This window comes from Mytilus galloprovincialis, chromosome 9 (assembly GCF_965363235.1).
Source record: "Mytilus galloprovincialis chromosome 9, xbMytGall1.hap1.1, whole genome shotgun sequence".
Classification (NCBI taxonomy): Eukaryota; Metazoa; Mollusca; class Bivalvia; order Mytilida; family Mytilidae; genus Mytilus; species Mytilus galloprovincialis.
This window is the reverse complement of record NC_134846.1, coordinates 87,437,898-87,457,255: the sequence shown is the minus strand read 5'-3', so window position 1 is coordinate 87,457,255 and position 19,358 is coordinate 87,437,898. Positions and strand designations below refer to the sequence as shown.

General features: G+C 30.8%; 1 protein-coding gene across 1 annotated transcript in view; it reads left to right on the top strand.

Moving 5' to 3' along the window:
* The first annotated feature begins 3 nt into the window (after window positions 1-3).
* Window positions 4-19,358, top strand: part of LOC143046267 (uncharacterized) — a 172,443-nt gene continuing 153,088 nt past the window's right edge. Inside the window, exon 1 of the mRNA XM_076219342.1 lies at window positions 4-110. Coding sequence (XP_076075457.1) covers window positions 48-110 — 63 coding nt within the window. The 5' untranslated portion in view covers window positions 4-47. The remainder of the gene's footprint in view (window positions 111-19,358) is intronic.

Genomic DNA, 19,358 nt, shown 5'->3' with positions numbered 1-19,358 from the left:
GGAGTTTGCAACATTGAAATAGTTTGGGAATTGTCTAGTTATAGAAGATGTCGACAGCAGAGGAAGCGACCGGTGACAGTAATCCGGATCTGAGAGAATCAGACGAAGAGGTTTGTTTTTATTTTTATTTCGAGTTTTAAATATCTGTCGATCTGTCATTTATTATGTAACACATTGTATACAACTTGGTACCCGGTCCCTTATTAAACCAATTCCCTCCAATAATGCCATGTACAAAACATCTACCTGTACTTCCGGAACACCTGTGATTGATTTTTACCTGTCTAGACTTTCAATTTAATTAATGGAATTGAATTAAATTTTAATTATTTTCAGTGCCCACTTTAGAAAATTTGATGTTTTAAAAAAAGTATATTCACTTCAGAAATTAAAAAAAAATATTGAGTGAATTTAAATTAATGTTTAAAATTCAAAGTATTATAATGTGACATTACAACACAAAAATAATATATAGCCTCAGTGGCAAATACTATCATTAAAGATGTTAAAAGAATTCTTATGGTTGAATGATGTAGAAAGGTATATAAACAATTTTGTTGTAAATTTTATATTTAATACATTATAGCTGTTTTGCCATTGGGTACATTACAGTAAAATAAAATACATGTTTAGAGTCTTAGGTATACAGGTATTGGTTGGAAGGCTTTATAGTTGTGTAATGTTATATTTAGCCAGGCCAGCCTTGAATCTACATCATATAGTTTTTATTGCATATGAAAAATCAAGGATTTATATAATACGTCTTAGAAATCAAGTAAATTCTTAAAGATTCCCAGTTATTAAGATTACATGCTAAATTTCAGTCTAGAACGGCACATACTTCTAGATCCTCTTAAAATTTGCAGAACATTATAAAAGATTGAAAATCCAAGAATGAATATTGGTTAAATTTAAAAAAAAAAAAAAAATTGTATCGTAGGATCTTATAATATCTGTAACAGACTGTTGACAAACATGTAAATGAGATATTATGTAATACTGGAGGGAATTGATAGAACACTTTATGACATTCAAATGTACATGAGGGCTGTTAAATGTCACTATCACTCACACAGATAGGAAGTGTAAACTTAAATAAATCGGTGAAATATTTCACAAATTATAATGTACATGTAGCTAATAGAAATAGTTGGAATTTTCAGAAAGAGTGATGTCCTATTTTCCCCCTTATTATTTTTTCAATCTGAATTTTATTTGACATAAAAACTGGGACTAACAAATGTAGATATAGATCTATTTTTTCCAGATAACAGACTTGACTGATGCAAATGTATATGAAACTGTATAATGTATTTTAAAACCCATGATTTATCATTGAACTGGAGACAAAACGACTGCTGCATTGTTTTTACAGTCCAGTTATAAAAGTTTAGGATTTAGAAAGGATGGTAAACTTGATCTGATTAGTGACAAGGCTAACAGAAAATTCTGAACCAAAACAAATTACAATTGCAGAGAATAGGATGTGTGTGTATAAAGGGCAGAAGTGTATGATGTAAATAGCATTGGTAATTACCATTATAACAGTGCTTTATCTGACAGATGGTAAACACATTCAGTCATGAACTCGCTACACAACATTGTCATACACTTCACTCTCTCTCTCAGAGATCTCTACATTACATACATATAGAGGCTAAGCACTCTTCTCTGTATTTCTTGTGTATTTATAGATAGAGTTTTAATGCATGAATGTTGTAAAATTTCGAGCTGTTTTAATTAACAACACAACTGAAGATGTTGTTTGCTATTAATAAACTATAAAGCATTTTTTGCCTTTGATGAGAAAGTGTAAAAAATCATTTATTGTTTTTCTATTTGTCATTAATTTATGCTGTAATTAAGACTCTTTTCAGTGGAAAAACTAATTTTGTGGTAATTTTTTTTCTCCTATTCAAAATGTTATTTCTCTTAAATTGAATGAAATATATATATCTGGAACATTTCTAATTAGAGGTAAAGGTAGACCACTTCCCCCATGATGTTCCTATCTGAAATTCAGGGTTGGAATCTTCCATTATTCTATTAGTAAAAACCAGAGACTGTTGCATGTTTGCTCTATGGTCGGGGGTTGTTGTCGCTTTGACACATTCCCCATTTCCTTCCTCAGTTTTATGTATAATATGTATACAAGTACCTGCAGAGATTGCCAGATCTTTAAGCGAATTCTTGTTACGTCACACAACCCTCTAGATTTATTAAAAAGTTAATGTATGAATTAAAATCTTTGCATCATAAAAACCGCTAAAAACATTATAAATAAATTCTAATAATACCTGCAAATTCCTTTCGTCAACTCATTTCAATTTTCATGTTTATTGTTTCATATTTGTATAAACTGTCTAAAACCAAAAAGAAGTATCAATCATCCAAGACAACCCCTTACTCACGACTGTTGTTTATACAATATCTTGATATCAATTTTAGACTTTGCTCATCAATCTCTATTTTAAAAGATCCATGTTTAAAACTTTTTTATAACATATTTGGAAAACTTGTAAAAACTAACAAAAGTTAAAACTTAAGGACTATGTTGTAGTCTGAAAAATAAAGAGAGGTATAGATGTTATTCAATAAATGATAGGGTCATTAAATGTGAGTTGTCAATCTTTAGTGTTATATGTCTCTAGTAAAATGATACAACCTGATCTATTGAAAGTAGTCATTTCTAAATAGATGTGCCATTCAACTTTCTTTTTATGTGACAGTTTCATTTTGCATGTGCATTTTTTGTCAGTTGTTTATGATATTAATGTGCCATAAGTTCAGAGGAGATAATCAGTCATTGTTTTAGGACAGTGGAATTCTAATTAAATATTGAAAGTCCTCTTTAAAATAGACAAATTTTGACCAATCAAGTTCTGGCTGGAAAAAAATAAATCCTCAACCTGCAGACAATTTCAATTTCAAAAAAGAATTTAGGACTGATAAATTATCACAAATAATAAAGTTAAAAATGATTTTTTTTTGGGCTAAATTTCTTTTCAATAAAAAATAGTTGCTTATGTTTTTTTTTGCCATTTTTGTAAATCAATTCTTAACTTTTGCTCACCCAGGGGCATTGGTACCTGGATGGTCTAAGAAGTTCATCTACTGTATCACTAGCTTGTAAGCATAATAGTTGTTAGGCACAGACATACATGTAACATGTACATTTGACTTAAATCTTTATGGACTATGAATGTATGTTTTTGTTGCTCTTCGACACATTCTCATTTTAATTTCCTGCTTATTGTCATTGTTCTCTCTGGGCAATTAAAAGATTAAAATTTTTTTATTAAAAGTTATAGCCAATAGGTTGTAAGTCATTGTTCTCTCTGGGCTTTCCTCCACCATTTAAAGTTAAAGCCAATAGGTTGACAGTGGTGCTAAATACCAATCAATCAATTCTTTGCTTTCATCTTTGTATCTTATTGTTTTTTTTTCTCATGTTTTTAGGTTTATAGTAACCGTAATATTATTTGTCCCTTAAATGACCATCTCCTTCTTGTCACTTCTAAAATGTGAACATTCCCCATTTCAATTTTCAATTTTATACTATATCATTTTATTCTAAAGTGGACTCTCAGTTTTTTATTCGAAATAAGTATTCCAATTGATATTTTATAGTGTCTTTTACTATGTTGTGATGTTATATATTATTGTTTCAGAAAAGGGAAAAGGTTGGTACCATTAAAACGTTTATTCCCCTGCTGTTTGCACCTGTCCTAAGTCAGGAATCTAATGTACAGCAGTTGTCATCTGTTTTTGTAGTATTCACGATATAGTAATGACCTGTAAAATGGTGCAAATGTATTTTTTTTGTTGGTACAAATGAAATGCAACCTTGTGACGCAAATAAAAGATTGGATTATGTAAAAATTGGTGTGAATTCATTGCAGTCTTATATAATGATAATTGAAGTTTTTACATGACGAGGATGATGTAATACCAATTTAAAGAAGTTTGAAAATTTTATTCAATCCTCAAGCTCAAAGTATACAGAAGTTGAAATCTAGATATCAGGTTTCCACTTGTCAATATCATCTGACAGTTCGATGTAACTTCTTAAAAATTTTACAAATTGAAGAATTTGTGATTTTTCTGTATATTTTCAAAATTTTCTGAAACTTATTTTTCAACTTTCCCCGTTGGTAGTATACTTGAAAAACTTTGTTTCTGAAAATATGCATTAGTTTGGATTGGTTCAGTATTAAATTATTATTTTTAGTTTTTTTTATCCTCATTTGAGCTATCGTTTGCTTTATAATATTATTTTGATTTTGGATTGAGTCATTTGTTGAACTAATTGTTATAATTTGATTAGTTCCCTGTTAAAGATTTGTCCTTTACTGAAGATTGTACGAGATATTCCCATTAACTCTTGTTATGCTTTAAAAAGACATATTGTATTCAGTTCTGTCACTATTATAAATATTCAAAAACATACCGGTATATATGCTAGCCCTGTCAAGATAACTATTGCATTAGGTAAAAGTTAATTTGAACTAAAAAATATGATATTTATCTAAATGTTGAAATTAAACGTTAGATCATGAGAATGAAATCGGTAATGACAATCATCTAGCCATGCATACTCCTATTGTCATTCTAATAACAAGTCAATTATAGGTTCTGTCTCCGATAAATTCTACAGAACTGTCTTTTACTTCAATAATCTGAAACAAGCTTAAAATTAATGGAATGGAATGTCAGTGGCAGGACTTAATGCATTTGTAAGGTCCTATAGTAACCTAAGGAAATATATCCACAGATTGTTTCATTGATAAAAGTACTTTTATTGTGCAGTTAAATGCAAGGTTACTTGTCACAGGATTGATTATTTTTTTCTCAACACTTAAAGCTGTCCGATCTATTGATCCCCGTGGATAGGTGGTCAGCAATTAACAACTGTTGTAATTACTAGGATGTGATTCATGTTTAACACAGATTTTCTCCATTGGAAACTAACTGTTGATGGGGAGTATAAGTGAATTAGAGTAAATACAGTTATTAGCAATGATGTAACTTATTATGGGATGGATCCACAGAGACCAATGTAATCAACAGTATTAAAACATTCTCTTTGCCTTAGGAACATTCTATATATTGGATTTACACAGATTTCAAGCACTTAATAAAAACAAAACCACCATAAATGATTGTCATATTGCCTAATAAAAATGGCAAATATTTTTACTTCAACTTCTGCACAGTTTGTCTTAGAGCATCAACAACGCAGGCCATCACGTGTGGAATTTCGTGATAATCCACATCCACCTCGCCATGTGAATCATTATCACGTCCACTATCTTGATGCTCCACCGCCTCATCATCATCATCATCGTAGAGCTTCACACGAGTTACACACTCATAAAGAGGTAGGACCCATTTTTCTTTCTTCACAGAAGTATTTTTTTTTATTTGAAATGATTGAAAATCAATTTATTCAACAGAATTTATAAATTGTCAACCTATCTAATTTCACACATTGGTTGTGGTGTTTCATTCTTTCAAAGAATATTCTTATATAGAAACCAGTGTCTTTTGTTGAAGAGTATATGTTGCCCTGTAGATGTCTTTAGTTTATTTTGTTGTTGGTTTGCTGGCTCATCTTCGTATATCATATTCTGTTTGGTTGAGATGTTTTGTCACTGTCAGAGTATCCTAAGAAAAAAATTAGAATAAATCGAACCATAAGATTATTTAGCCAAGACTTAATCTGATTTAATCCTGTTATCCACAGTCAGTTGATAAGATACCACTATATATAAATATATACATATATGCATATTCTTCTTGTATGCATTACTTTCTTTAAAAAAAATTTAGTGTTCCAAATTTGTGCTAAAATTAGTTAATAAAACAAAAAATTGCTAATTTTACATTAGATATTACTGTTCTTAGTTATGTACAAAACCACAAACACAATATACCAATTTATTTATAATGTGTAAACCACAAAGTGTTAAATTTAGGTAAAGGTACTAACACATTACACAAAATATTCAAAAATCACTGATTCTGCTACTTTTTTCAAGGAGTTAGTGATGCATTAATTTGAAATAAATCAAACCACCCTGGAAGCGAGTCACTTTGTAAAAGGCACTGTCAAGATATTGTTTTGTTAAAAGGAGCGTTTGCGTAGAAAGCACATATTAAGCCAATTATCTTTTGTGTAGAGGGCACATATTTCGCCTCAGAGTACCTTAATTTAGCACATACATCATTTAAGCAAAAAAGTGAAATATTCAATTCATACATGTATGATTTCAAGTAAGGTCCAGGTAAAGCAATCAAACAAAATAGCTAAAATTGTAGAAACTTCAAATGAAATGAGACGGTTTAAATTTTTTATAAGAGAAATGTTGTAGAAGATGTTTTATTTTTATTAAATGGGCTCACTGTTTTGTTAAGCCTTTTTCAACTGATTTTTATAGTTCGTTCTTTTGATGTACTGTTATACCACTGTCCCAGGTTAGGGAAAGGATTGGGATCCCGCTAACATGTTTAACCCCGCCACATTATGTATGTATGTGCCTGTCCCAAGTCAGGAGCCTGTAATTCAGTGGTTGTCATTTGTTTATGTGTTACATATTTGTTTTTCGTTCATTTTTTGTACATAAATAAGGCTGTTAGTTTCCTCCTTTGAATTGTTTTACATTGTCATTTCGGGGCCTTTTATAGCTGACTGTGTGGTATAGGCTTTGCTCATTGTTGAAGGCTGTATGGTGACCTATAGTTGTTAATTTCTGTGTCATTTTGGTCTTTTGTGGAGAGTTGTCTCATTGGCAATCATACCACATCTTCTTTTTTATATATACGGTAAGCTCCATACATTTATACATGTTACATAGATCTAATTTATTATATTTATGAATTACAAATATAAAGTTAACTAATATTTCAATCTTGTGAAATATTTGAAATGTAAACAATAAATGAAATAACTGATGATTGATTGTTGTTCTTCATCTTACAGTAACAGCTGTTGGAAGGTCAGCGTCTTCAGCAGTGACCAGAAAACGCCATTTATTACAGCAAAACCATAGGGTTCAAAATACATTGGTCAGGCCAAGGTCACTTGCTATAGAACATTTTTAAAAATGTTCCTTACACATTTTCATTAATTTTTCATATAATGTTTTGATTATTTTACATACCGGTAAACAGTTTATTTAATGTCTGTTAAACCATGAAAGTATTATACTGTCAATATGATACTTCCATGGTTTAACTTACTTTTAAATGAATTAATACAGAGGATATAAAGTATAGGAATCATAATAATTTATTCCTGACAAACCAATTCAGTACATTTTGGCTTTAAGCAACACAGAACTTTCCTCTTGTCTATAAATGTAATTTTATATATACAAAGTTACATTAAAATTTATTAATTTCAGGAAACAAAATGGAAAACCTTCCATAAATTCTGTTATTTATTGCCCAATATGAAGTTACGACTTTAAACATGCAGATATGAAAAGAGTTCTATAGAAATATTTCTTTGGGGGATTAATGCAGAAAAATCCATAACAACAAATGGGACATTGTAAATAGGAAGTCTCACTGTAATAAATTCAAAATAGAATTTGAAAATAAGGAAATGAAAACATGTGCCATTAAAGATGAAAAGATCATGTTCAGGTCTATAATTGAGGGGTGTAGAAGGGGTTCTGATCCCGAAATCCCGGGCTTAAAAACACGAAGTCCCGAATTTAAATAAAGTTAAATCCTGGATCCCGAAATTTGAAAAAAAGAATTCCCGGTTTCCGAAGGGGTAAATCCCGAAATCCCGATCTTAAAAACACCTGATCCCGGAGTCCCGATAAAGGTCCTATCCCCCCTCTATAATACATGGCCTAGTCAGGTTTTTTCTTCAGTTGACAATTGAGATATCCACGGAAGTGTAAGTTGACAATTGAGATATCCACGGAAGTGTAAGTTTTCCTCAATCCACAAAAATTGTTACCTGAGAAAATAACTGAATCCACAGAATGTTTATTTCATTCCAGAAGTTGTTATATTTAAAAGTTTCTGTTATGGCCACTATATAGTTAAAGCCTGTAGTAATAGACTCACAGACAACTTTCATTATAGGATGTCTATCATGTACAAAGTGTAATTTGTCTATCATCTATCAAGTCAAGTTATATGACAAACAAATAAACTGGTGGGAGTAAAAACCTTAAAACTGTCATCCATTTTATCATAGTAGTGTGAATAACATCTATACATGTAATAAATGAAAAGATAAAAGATGTGAGAAAACACATCTTAAATAAGATATTAGAATTTAAATAGGTATCTCACTGGCAGAGTGCAATAAAGCGTTTATAATTTAAAATTTGGTTAGATAAAGTATGAATCATTGTATCATTACACAGTTTTATAAGAGACTATACCAGGTTGGTGATGTTAATGTAGTCCTGTACCCACAAACTGTTTTATTATACTAAGACTTAGTCAAAGCAGTGACTATGAGATCCAGGCATGGTGTATTTTTCTAAATATTCTTTTTACTTTTTGTATGATAATTTTCTATCTCAAGCTACTCAACCGACAATTTAAAGCATATAGAGAGAACATGATGACACTATAAACATAAAATTATGTCAGTGTTGTCGATGTTGTCTAAGAAAACAGAGGATTATCAATGGTCTTTCGACTGGAAGAAGTTTCTTGTCTACATCTCATCTGAGGTCTATAAGTCTTCGATAAAATTGGAGCTGAGAAAATCTCTCATATTTGCAAAACCCCCCGATAATCTATAAATATGTTTCCTAGTCACAGTTACATTGCCTATAAGCTGGTGCTTTAGAAGTTGCTATATTAATGGAATCAGTATCTGTGTATCAGAAACCAGCTTTAATCTGATTGCCACAATAAATTAACAATAAGATGACAGTGGCTTAAGAAATTGCACACCAAAAATTACAATTTATATCAGAAGTGGCAGTATAAATACCACCAATAAAAGTTGCTGTTGGTAATTTTATTGTAATTGATTATTCTACTGCTTCTACAATACTACAGTAATGGACTTTTATTTTATTCATGCAATTCTTACTAAGTTTTTTGATTGAGTTAAGCCATTCCAGTTGATATTTTATAGTGTGTCTTTCTTTTTTCTTTTCATATTTTACTTATAATTGGACTTTTCTGTCAGTTAACATTACATTCACTCTGTGGTTAAAGTTTTTTAAAATTTTAATAACTTTCATTAACTTTCCCTGGATTTCTATCAAACTTGAACAGAAGCTTATTTATGATCAAAAGCTAGTATCTAGAAGGAAATTTGATAAAAATGTATGTCCAGTTTTTCAGTATGTTAAATATATATATGGACTTAGTTTTTCATCCAGTTAACATAACATACAGTCTGCAGTTAAAGTTCTTTTAAAAACCTTTATTAGATTCATTAAGTAGGTGAGACACTGGGTTCTGAGAAACCCTTACAATTTTTTCTTATAGATTAGACTGTTGGATTTCCCGTTTGAATGGTTTTACACTTGTAATGTTTGGGGTCCTTTATAGCTTGCAGTTAGGTGTGAGCCTAGGCTCCGTGTTGAAGACTGTACCTTGACCTATAATTGTGTACTTTTATAAAATGTGACTTGGATGGATAGTTGTCTCATTGGCACTCATACCACATCTTCCTATATCTAATGACTGGATAATTTGTTTAATTGTTGAAACTATAATAATGAAAATGGCTTTATTACTACCCCAATACAATGTATCATAAGAGTGGCATCTTGTTTATTGTTGCCACTTAAATTGATTTGGTTGTATTTTTTACCCTGTATCATGTGTGGAAATTTGTTTTATTGTTGCATCCCCATTGACCATGAAGATTTGTTTAATTGCTGCTACTTTAATACCGGTAGTTACTTTTGACCGGATAATAAGCACCACATCCATGGGTGTGGAGAGTGTGGACTCTATTCATGCCACCATTATATTGCCATTCATGATTGTTTATATAAAATTGGATATAAGCTGTAATAATTGCCATTGTAATACTAACCATTTGCTGTATTTTAGCACCAGAACAATGGGATTGCCTTTTACAGCTTGCTATGCATAAAGGCTTGTTCATTGTTGAATACCTTACAGTGACCTTGTTGGTAACCTTCTTAATCATTTGGTCTCTGGTGGGGAGTTGTCTCATTGGCAATCATACCGCACCTTCTTATTTTTATATTGGTCTATATATAGATATTTTGGGTCCTCAATGCTCTTCAACTTTATACTTGTTTGGCTTTTAACCATTTTGATCTGAGTGTCACTGATGAGTCTTATATAGACGAAACCTGCGTCTAGCATATCAAATTAATAATCCTGGTACCTTTGATAACTATTATGTCACTTTAGTATTGCTGTTCATTATTGGTTCCATACAAGTGGCTATCAGTTGCCACTATCAGTGTGGCAATTTCATTTAGTACAGTCTTTTTACGATATTTTGTCTGACTAATTGGGTTTTTGAAAAAGAGGTGAGGGTTGAGATCTAAAAAAGCTAATTTGTATTACCCAGTCACATAATGATGTACCTGTCCAAAGTCTGTCAGAAACCTCATCTGGTGTCTTCTTTTGTTATGTTTGAGTCATTTAGGAACTCTGGTATTGATGACAGATCTTTTGTAGTATCAACTAAACTGATTCTGATCTTCTAGCCGGTTATCTTGACGCATATCATATAGACAATTGAAATAAAAGAATATTTTATTATTCCAATCAAGGGCCCTTGATGGGCAGCATAACATGTACACATAGAACAATACATCATGATTTGTAACAGAAAAACATTTTTTATATAATATATGAATATTTTCAAAGATCATACTGAGTGAACTCTTTATTAAAATAGTCTCTTTATTTCTATTGTGGAAGATCATATGCTGATCTCTTTATTTAAAAAATTTTTATTTACATGGACCTAAAAAAACCTCTTTATATTAGGTCAACGTATATTAATATTATCTTTCTGTAACACAATCATTTGATGATAATAAAAGCCTTTGTACAGACAAGTCATTATAAAACAGGTATATAATTATAGTGTTATCATCTATTGTTTATTTCTCAATGTTAACCTGAACCAGATTTAATCATCATTGATTCATCCATCAGTAGGTCATGATCTATTTACACCTGATGAAATAGGTTCTATCAACTTTGAACTTCATTAGAGGAAACAGTGGTAATAAAACATAATAAAAAGTCCAAATTTAGTTAAATATTTTATTACATCCAGGTAAAAATAAGAAAAGATCAAAGAATAGAAAGTAGTTCAATGTTTGCCCATCTAATTACAGAGTTGTTAAATCAAAGTATTGATAAAGCTGGGGTTTTATAGAAAAGCCATCACAGGGTAGAAGTGCTGATAAAGTTTTATTGTGGTTAAGATATAATTTGTGAATTATGTATCTTACAATATAATGACAGATTAAATACAAGATCAATATAGTTACAACATTACGCTCAACAATAGTTTTTCTCTATTGATTTTCATCTCTACGACTGCCGCGTTTCCTTTATTGGTTGTGGCATCCAGAATAATGCCAAGACATTTCTGTGTCAACATGAATCTGGATTGTCATTTCTGATATAGCATGATATGTAGATGTCCCTGGAGTCATGTTATATATAGAAATAGTTTTGCTGTTATGAATTATTGCCAGGCTTTATATGTATCTTGGGACAGCATTAGTTGTTGGTCATTTATGGCTATACAGTAATAATAAATTGGTCAGTTCTAGCTTTACAGTAATAACCAATTTGTCTGTCACAATAAATGAGATACTGGAAAATTTACGACCTTTCAAAAGATATATATAATATTTTTGTGGACTGAGCAAAAAATGAAAATTCATAGTTTTGCCAAAACCTGCACAAAATTACTCTTTCAGATTTTTGTTAACTCTTTTTTTGCATGAAATCCATGAACCTTGGCATCACACAAATCAGTTAGCTCACACAAATAATAATGGATCCACAGTAACATAAATTAGAAGAACAACAGAGTTCATATGGCCTATTCCCAGTGGAATTTTCATTTGAACGACTTACAGACAAAGAAATGAATTTTGAATTCTGTAATGTATAATGAAGACTAACCAAACAAAATTGGGATAGCCATGTACGCTTGTCTATTAAGGGCATACGATACAGTTTTGAACCTGTATTTACGGGTTGAACATTTGCATGTAGGCTATTTTTTACCTGATTAAATCAAATATGTAATAAAAAATATACCTTCATGTGCTACTTTTTGAGCAAAATGAGGTCGAAATTTTGTATATTTGCTAAAAATTCAGATTTGTGTCCGTATTTTCTTTTTCGAAAGAAAGACATAACTTTTTTGTTTTAAAAGATAAACACAATTTTTTTTGGGTTAAATAATCGGTAATTTCTGTTTTTATACGACCAAAATTTGAAAAAATTTTCGTCGTATATTGCTATCACGTTGGCGTCGTCGTCGTCGTCGTCGTCCGAATACTTTTAGTTTTCGCACTCTAATTTTAGTAAAAGTGAATGGAAATCTATGAAATTTTAACACAAGGTTTATGACCACAAAAGGAAGGTTGGTATTGATTTTGGGAGTTTTGGTCCCAACATTTTAGGAATAAGGGGCCAAAAAGGGCCCAAATAAGCATTTTCTTGGTTTTCGCACTATAACTTTAGTTTAAGTTAATAGAAATCTATGAAATTTTGACACAAGGTTTATGACCACAAAAGAACGGTTGGGATTGATTTTGGGAGTTTTGGTTTCATCAGTTTAGGAATTAGGGGCCAAAAAAGGGCCCAAATAAGAATTATTCTTGGTTTTCGCACAATAACTTTGGTTTAAGTGAATAGAAATCAATGAAATTTAAACACAATGTTAATGACTACAAAAGGAAGGTTGGTATTGTTTTTGGGAGTTTAGGTCCCAACAGTTTAGGAATTAGGGGCCAAAAAGGGACCCAAATAAGCATTTTTCTTGGTTTTCGCACCATAACGTTAGTATAAGTAAATAGAAATCTATGAAATTTAAACACAAGGTTTATGACCATAAAAGGAAGGTTGGTATTGATTTTGGAAGTTTTGGTCCCAACAGAATAAGGGGCCCAAAGGGTCCAAAATTAAACTTTGTTTGATTTCATCAAAATTGAATAATTGGGGTTCTTTGATATGCCGAATCTAACTGTCATGACTGTGTATGTAGATTCTTAACTTTTGGTCCTGTTTTCAAATTGGTCTACATTAAGGTCCAAAGGGTCCAAAATTAAACTTAGTTTGATTTTGACAAAAAATGAATCAGTTAGGTTCTTTGATATGCTGAATCTAAAAATGTACTTAGATTCTTGATTATTGGCCCAGTTTTCAAGTTGGTCCAAATCGGGGTCCAAAATTAAACTTTGTTTGATTTCATCAAAAATTGAATAAATGGGGTTCTTTGATATACCAAATCTAACTGTGTATGTAGATTCTTCATTTTTGGTCCTGTTTCAAATTGGTCTACACTAAAGTCCAAAGGGTCCAAAATTAAACTTAGTCTGATTTTAACAAAAATTGAAATCTTGGGGTTCTTTGATATACTGAATCCAAAAATGTACTTAGATTTTTTATTATGGGCCCAGTTTTCAAGTTGGTCCAAATCAGGATCTAAAATTATTATATTAAGTATTGTGCAATAGCAAGTCTTTTCAATTGCACAGTATTGCGCAATGGCAAGAAATATCTAATTGCACAATATTGTGAAATAGCAAAATTTTTTTTAATTAGAGTTATCTTTCTTTGTCCAGAATAGTAAGCAAGAAATATCTAATTGCAAAATATTGTGCAATAGCAAGATTTTTTTTTAATTGGAGTTATCTTTCTTTGTCCAGAATCAACTTAAATCTTTGTTATATACAATATACAATGTATATTCACTTTTTACTACCAACTGATAAATTAAAATAATCTTCACCATTCAGTGATAACAAGCAGTTTTTTTACATCTTAATATTTTATGATGTATTTAAATGAGTAGTTATTGTTGCAAACTCCATTAGAAATTTTAATTGAGATTAGTTTTGGAATAAGGGAAAGGGGGATGTGATTAAAAAAATTGGGTTCAATTTTTCTCATTTGAAATTTCATAAATAAAAAAGAAAATTTCTTCAAACATTTTTTGAGAGGATTAATATTCAACAGCATAGTGAATTGCTCTAAGAGAAAACAAAAATTTTAAGTTCATTAGAACACATTCATTCTGTGTCAACTATTTAATCACAATCCAAATTTAGAGCTGAATCCAGCTTGAATGTTGTGTCCATACTTGCCCCAACGGTTCAGGGTTCAACCTCTGCGGTCGTATAAAGCTACGCCCTGCGGAGCATCTGGTTTATTCAGAAATAACTCATATTTATCAAATATTCATGAATAGAGGGAAAATAACGTCATTTTTTGCTGCATGTTTATCAAAATTAAAAAAATTGCGCTATTTACAGTTTTATAAAATTTTAGTCACATAATCTCTTTGCAAAATGAAACAAATTGCCGTTTTAAAAATTAGGGGTCCATGCACTCGTTTTCAAATTAAATCACTTTGAATGATAAAAATCAGTCGAAAAATGCATCTTTTCCCGATATGTCATAGTTTGACGTCGCGAAGATAACATTTTACATTAGCAACGTCATTACCTCCCCTGTAACTGTATCGTATGCCCTCAAAGGGAGCTAGTTAGTATACACTGACAATGTTTAGGGCCCTTTATAGCTTGCTGTTTGATGTGAGCCAAAGATACGTGTTGAAGGTTGTAACTTGACCTATAAAAGTTTACTTTTATAAATTGTTACTTGGATGGAGAGTTGTCTCATTGGCACTCATACATTTTTTTACCACATCTTCCTTTATCTATATCTTTTTTCAAGGAGGTAAAATGCAAATGGTCCACTTATTTGAAGGTCAAGTTTATTTACCGGTCGTGCTGTTGTTTTTCAATTTTTCAGCTTTTACTTTAGAAGTTGATGAAGACACTTGTTATTACTTTTTTTATTATAGATTTTCTCAGTTTTATTTTAAGATTCACTTTCACTTTTATATAATAGTATTATGATATTGATGATTGATTATAGCTTGCTTACAGATCAATACACTAGTGCTGTCAGCAACATACTGATGTAATACAAATAAACAAGCAAAATTAAGATAAATAAACAAATTAATTATTCTCTGAATTTCCAAGGTAACAGAACAGAAACATGCCACATGTATCATCAGTCTGATTAATTTGTCAAATGTTTTTTTGTAGATACATTATGCAGAATATAATGAATCATATATATGTATCATATGTATATACAAAAACTTAAGATTTGGGTAACGATGTTTTACACGAAATTTAATGCTGTTTTCATATTCTCTTAAAAACAATATACCTGATCCATTATATTTTGAACCAAATAATTACGATAAGTCCTTTATCCAGAATTAGAAGATGGGGTATGAATGCCAATAAGACAACTTTCTTACAGACTTCAACAATGCTATAAACCCTTATGTATAGTTCATTTCAAAAGGCCCAATCATGACACAAACTTTGAAAGCATTTGCTTTCCTAAACACACCATCAATCATCTTGGTTTTTGTTTTGAAAATCGGTGCTCTATATGTTAATTTTAGATGAAAGATTCAATCAATTTTAATGATAAAGTAAACTGTCATTCAATATAGTTAGATTTTTTTCTCATTAGATTTGCTGTCAAAAAGATTGTTTTATCTCATTTTAATGGGTTGAAAATCACACTTAATGTTTTGGTGAATTGTTAAAAATGATATCAGTCAAAAATATCATCAATGAAAACAAAAATCAGGATTTGAGCAACTGTAAACCTGTCTCTATATATCTGTATATATAATATGACTTTAAATGTAAAGCTTCCTTGGTTACATATTGAAATTCAAAGTCAAAATGCCAAAGTTTTTTTTTCTATTTTGGCTGAAAATATCAAATTATTATATTTTAATTGGGAAGTTGTTTCAACCAGTTTTCAACAAGAGTTTCCATTGAGTAATCAGTATTAAAAAAGAAGATCAAAATTTACTCATGGATTAAAAAAAGAATTATTAAAAGGGTATAGTTTCTAACATCCATGTCATTTGGAGTCTGGAGGGTATTTGTCTCATTGGCAATTATACTATATCTCTTATCATTTTTATATTTTGTTGAATGTTCAAATATTGGAATAAGAGACAGTTAGTATAATACTGTGAAAGGGAGATAACTGCAATTAAATTGCAAAATGGTTTTACATTATATGGGAGACAACTCTGTCTTTCTTACTTAAATTACTGAATTGCATATCAAAAAAGTAGACCATGGATCATATTGATGATAAGAGAAAGATTCATTCAAATTCTCCTTAATGAGTAATATATTAAGCTGTTAGTTATTATCAGACTCGTTTTTTGGGGAAAGACGGCTTCAAGCCGTCAATCCCCTATGGGATTGACCAGAGTGACACTCCCTCACATCATTCATTTTGATTTTATACATGTTATAGTGTGGAAAACCCCCCAACAAATCTTACTTAGATTGAAGAGAAGGAGACCCAGAAATGAATAGTTTGACTTTAAACACTTTTTTACACATTTCCCTTCTGTTTCTCACAAAATTATCGTATCTTGAACTCTCCTTTACACTATTAACGCTTATTTTACAATCCGGAAAAATTAGTATGACGAGATATTCTAAATATATCCAACCTACATTGCATTTTATAGTGACGTCATTCTTGGAAGAAGCAGGGAGGGATATCCTTCACCAGTTCACTGGTTTAATATTTCAATCATTCTTAGAGATCGTGCACTAATTACAAATTTGTATTTGTTAAATCTAAACATAATATTGTTTACTGTAGATGATTTAAACATCAACATACAATACTTTAATTTGTAGGTCAACAACTTTCAAAATCAACAAAGATCGTGGGGTTACATGAGACAGGGGAAAGAAGACTATTTAGCGACAAGAAAAAAATATTCTTCTTGTCGCTTCTTGTCGCTAAAATTCTTCTTGTCGCTAATTAGTCAGACCACTTTTTCTGTAAAAATTCTGAGAATCTTCCTCCAATTCAGGAGCACCTCAAGTGATGAGTAATTATCCACTAAAATAAAAGTTAATGTATTTAAACACTTCAAATGTAACATTTCATTGGATTAGTAGTCTTCTATTAAAACTAAATTTTTGTGTACCTACATAATCATTGTAATGGTAAAAAATAAAAATAATAAAAATTTGCATTTTGTAGTTTAAACATATTTATTATTTACAAATATTTCAAAATTAAGATTTGGAAACAAGCTTCACACAGTTTACATCTCTCATATTGTTTTTTTTTTATTAGTACCTGATTCCCTGTGATGAGAGTTATAACTCCGAACTTCATAAAATTCATTGGAAATTTAAAACTGAATAGATTTTTCAGTCCACACTTTCTAAAGAAAAAACCTAAAAATCCGAGAGAACTGTCACAAAAAATGGAAAATGGCCCGAGCCTGCAGTTCAGTAGTACACAATCAAGATTTCAGAAAATATTGTAGTTGTTGTGAAATGACAGAATTCAGTTGAGTTTTATAATTAGCTATCAACTTTAATCAAATGTTTAGATTTAGAAGATGCAGATCTCTTTCATTGGTCCAAATTGAATCCTAAACTAAGGAAATGAAATTACATAAACAACAATTGATTTCAATATTGTCAACCTTTCTACATGTTCTAGCTGTTCTCTTTTTCATTCTTCATATGAAAACTATCAAAAGATACCCCCCCTTTCCAAAAACATAATTAAATAGAAACAAGGGCCGTCTTTCCCCTCAGAGCTATTCAGCTCTTTGATTAAAATAAAATGATTTAAGGCTTATTAAGATTTTCCATTTAAATGTATATTTAAAAAAAATAAAATCAAAAATGGAAAGTCAGTTCATTGTAAGGTTTTAAATACAGTTTTTTCTATTGGTAGATAAGTTTTGCTGTCAGTAGGAGATTATATTTAATATTTATATGAGAAATAGATAATTATAATAGATGATGAGGAATTTGTATATTTTATTTCCTGATAAGTGCATGTTGCAGCTTTATTTCTTCATATCATATATTCTAGATATTTTTTAATATGAACTTGTGTTCTAAGGTTGCTGTCTTCTTGATTTGATGATTTTTAACTGGATTAACAAATGAAAATATCAGTTTACCGTTATTATTTTGGTGATTTACGGTGCCCAGGCAGCTGTGTAGGGCTGCGAAACAGTGTCCATGCAATAATTTGACAATGTTTTGAGGAAATCTTGTTTAGTTGTAGACTTTTAAGTAGAGAAAATTGATACTTAGAGTGTTGTTTCTGCAATGACTTGATTACGCTTTGACAAAATCTTTTCAAATCTCAGTGGCAGAGTGGTCTAAGTAGTTACTACTGTAATCACTAGCCAGTCAACACTGAGGTTGTCAGTTTGAACCCGGCTCGCACGGGTGCTGTTTACTCCAATCTTAATTGACTAGGATTGTCAGTTTTCCTATCAAAGGTCAGTTGTTTTCTCCAGGCACTCTTGCTTCCTCTACCTGTAAAAACTGGCCACCACGAAAAAGCCTAAATGCAGTGCTTAAAAGTTTCATTAAAATACCCCAAAAAAATAAAAAAATCCTTTGACTAAATGAAGATCAATTTTGATTTTCATGATTTTATCTTTGTGAAGTTGTAGAACTTTAAGAAGTTAAAGGTGATTCTTAGATATTTTTGTGTTTCTTTTTCTGCACCCTACAATTTTTTGTTTACTTGATCCTGTTTTGGGGTTCAAGTTTACTTATATCAATTTCATGCAGAAAATCTGGTTTGTTGTCAGTCTGACTGCCTTTTGTTCTATATATTATTATGAGAACCATTGCAACCAAGATATAGTTGCAAAGATCCTTTGTGGGGTTATGTTCAAATATTTTGACTTTACCTAATAATTGAGAAAAAAGGCAATTGTTTTAGTATGTTCATCTTTGAACAACAGGTCGAGGATTGTTAAGTGAGAATATGAAAATAAGTAGATGTGTTATAATTGCCTACAAGTTGATAAATATAATTATCATTCCCATTCTGATTCGGATTATGAATTAAGCACATGCGTGCAGCCTCTCAGAACCATGTGTTATGTAACATAGAAGATGACCTCTGACCATTAATGTCCATGGAATCAGGAAAGGTATTTCTGCATGGATTTTTCAGTTTAAACGAGGGAGTGACTATTTTAACAGAAAAGAAGTCCAATATATGGTTAATGCATAGAATTTTTACAGATCCATCCTGCTCTAAATATTGTCTTGCCTTGGGTTACT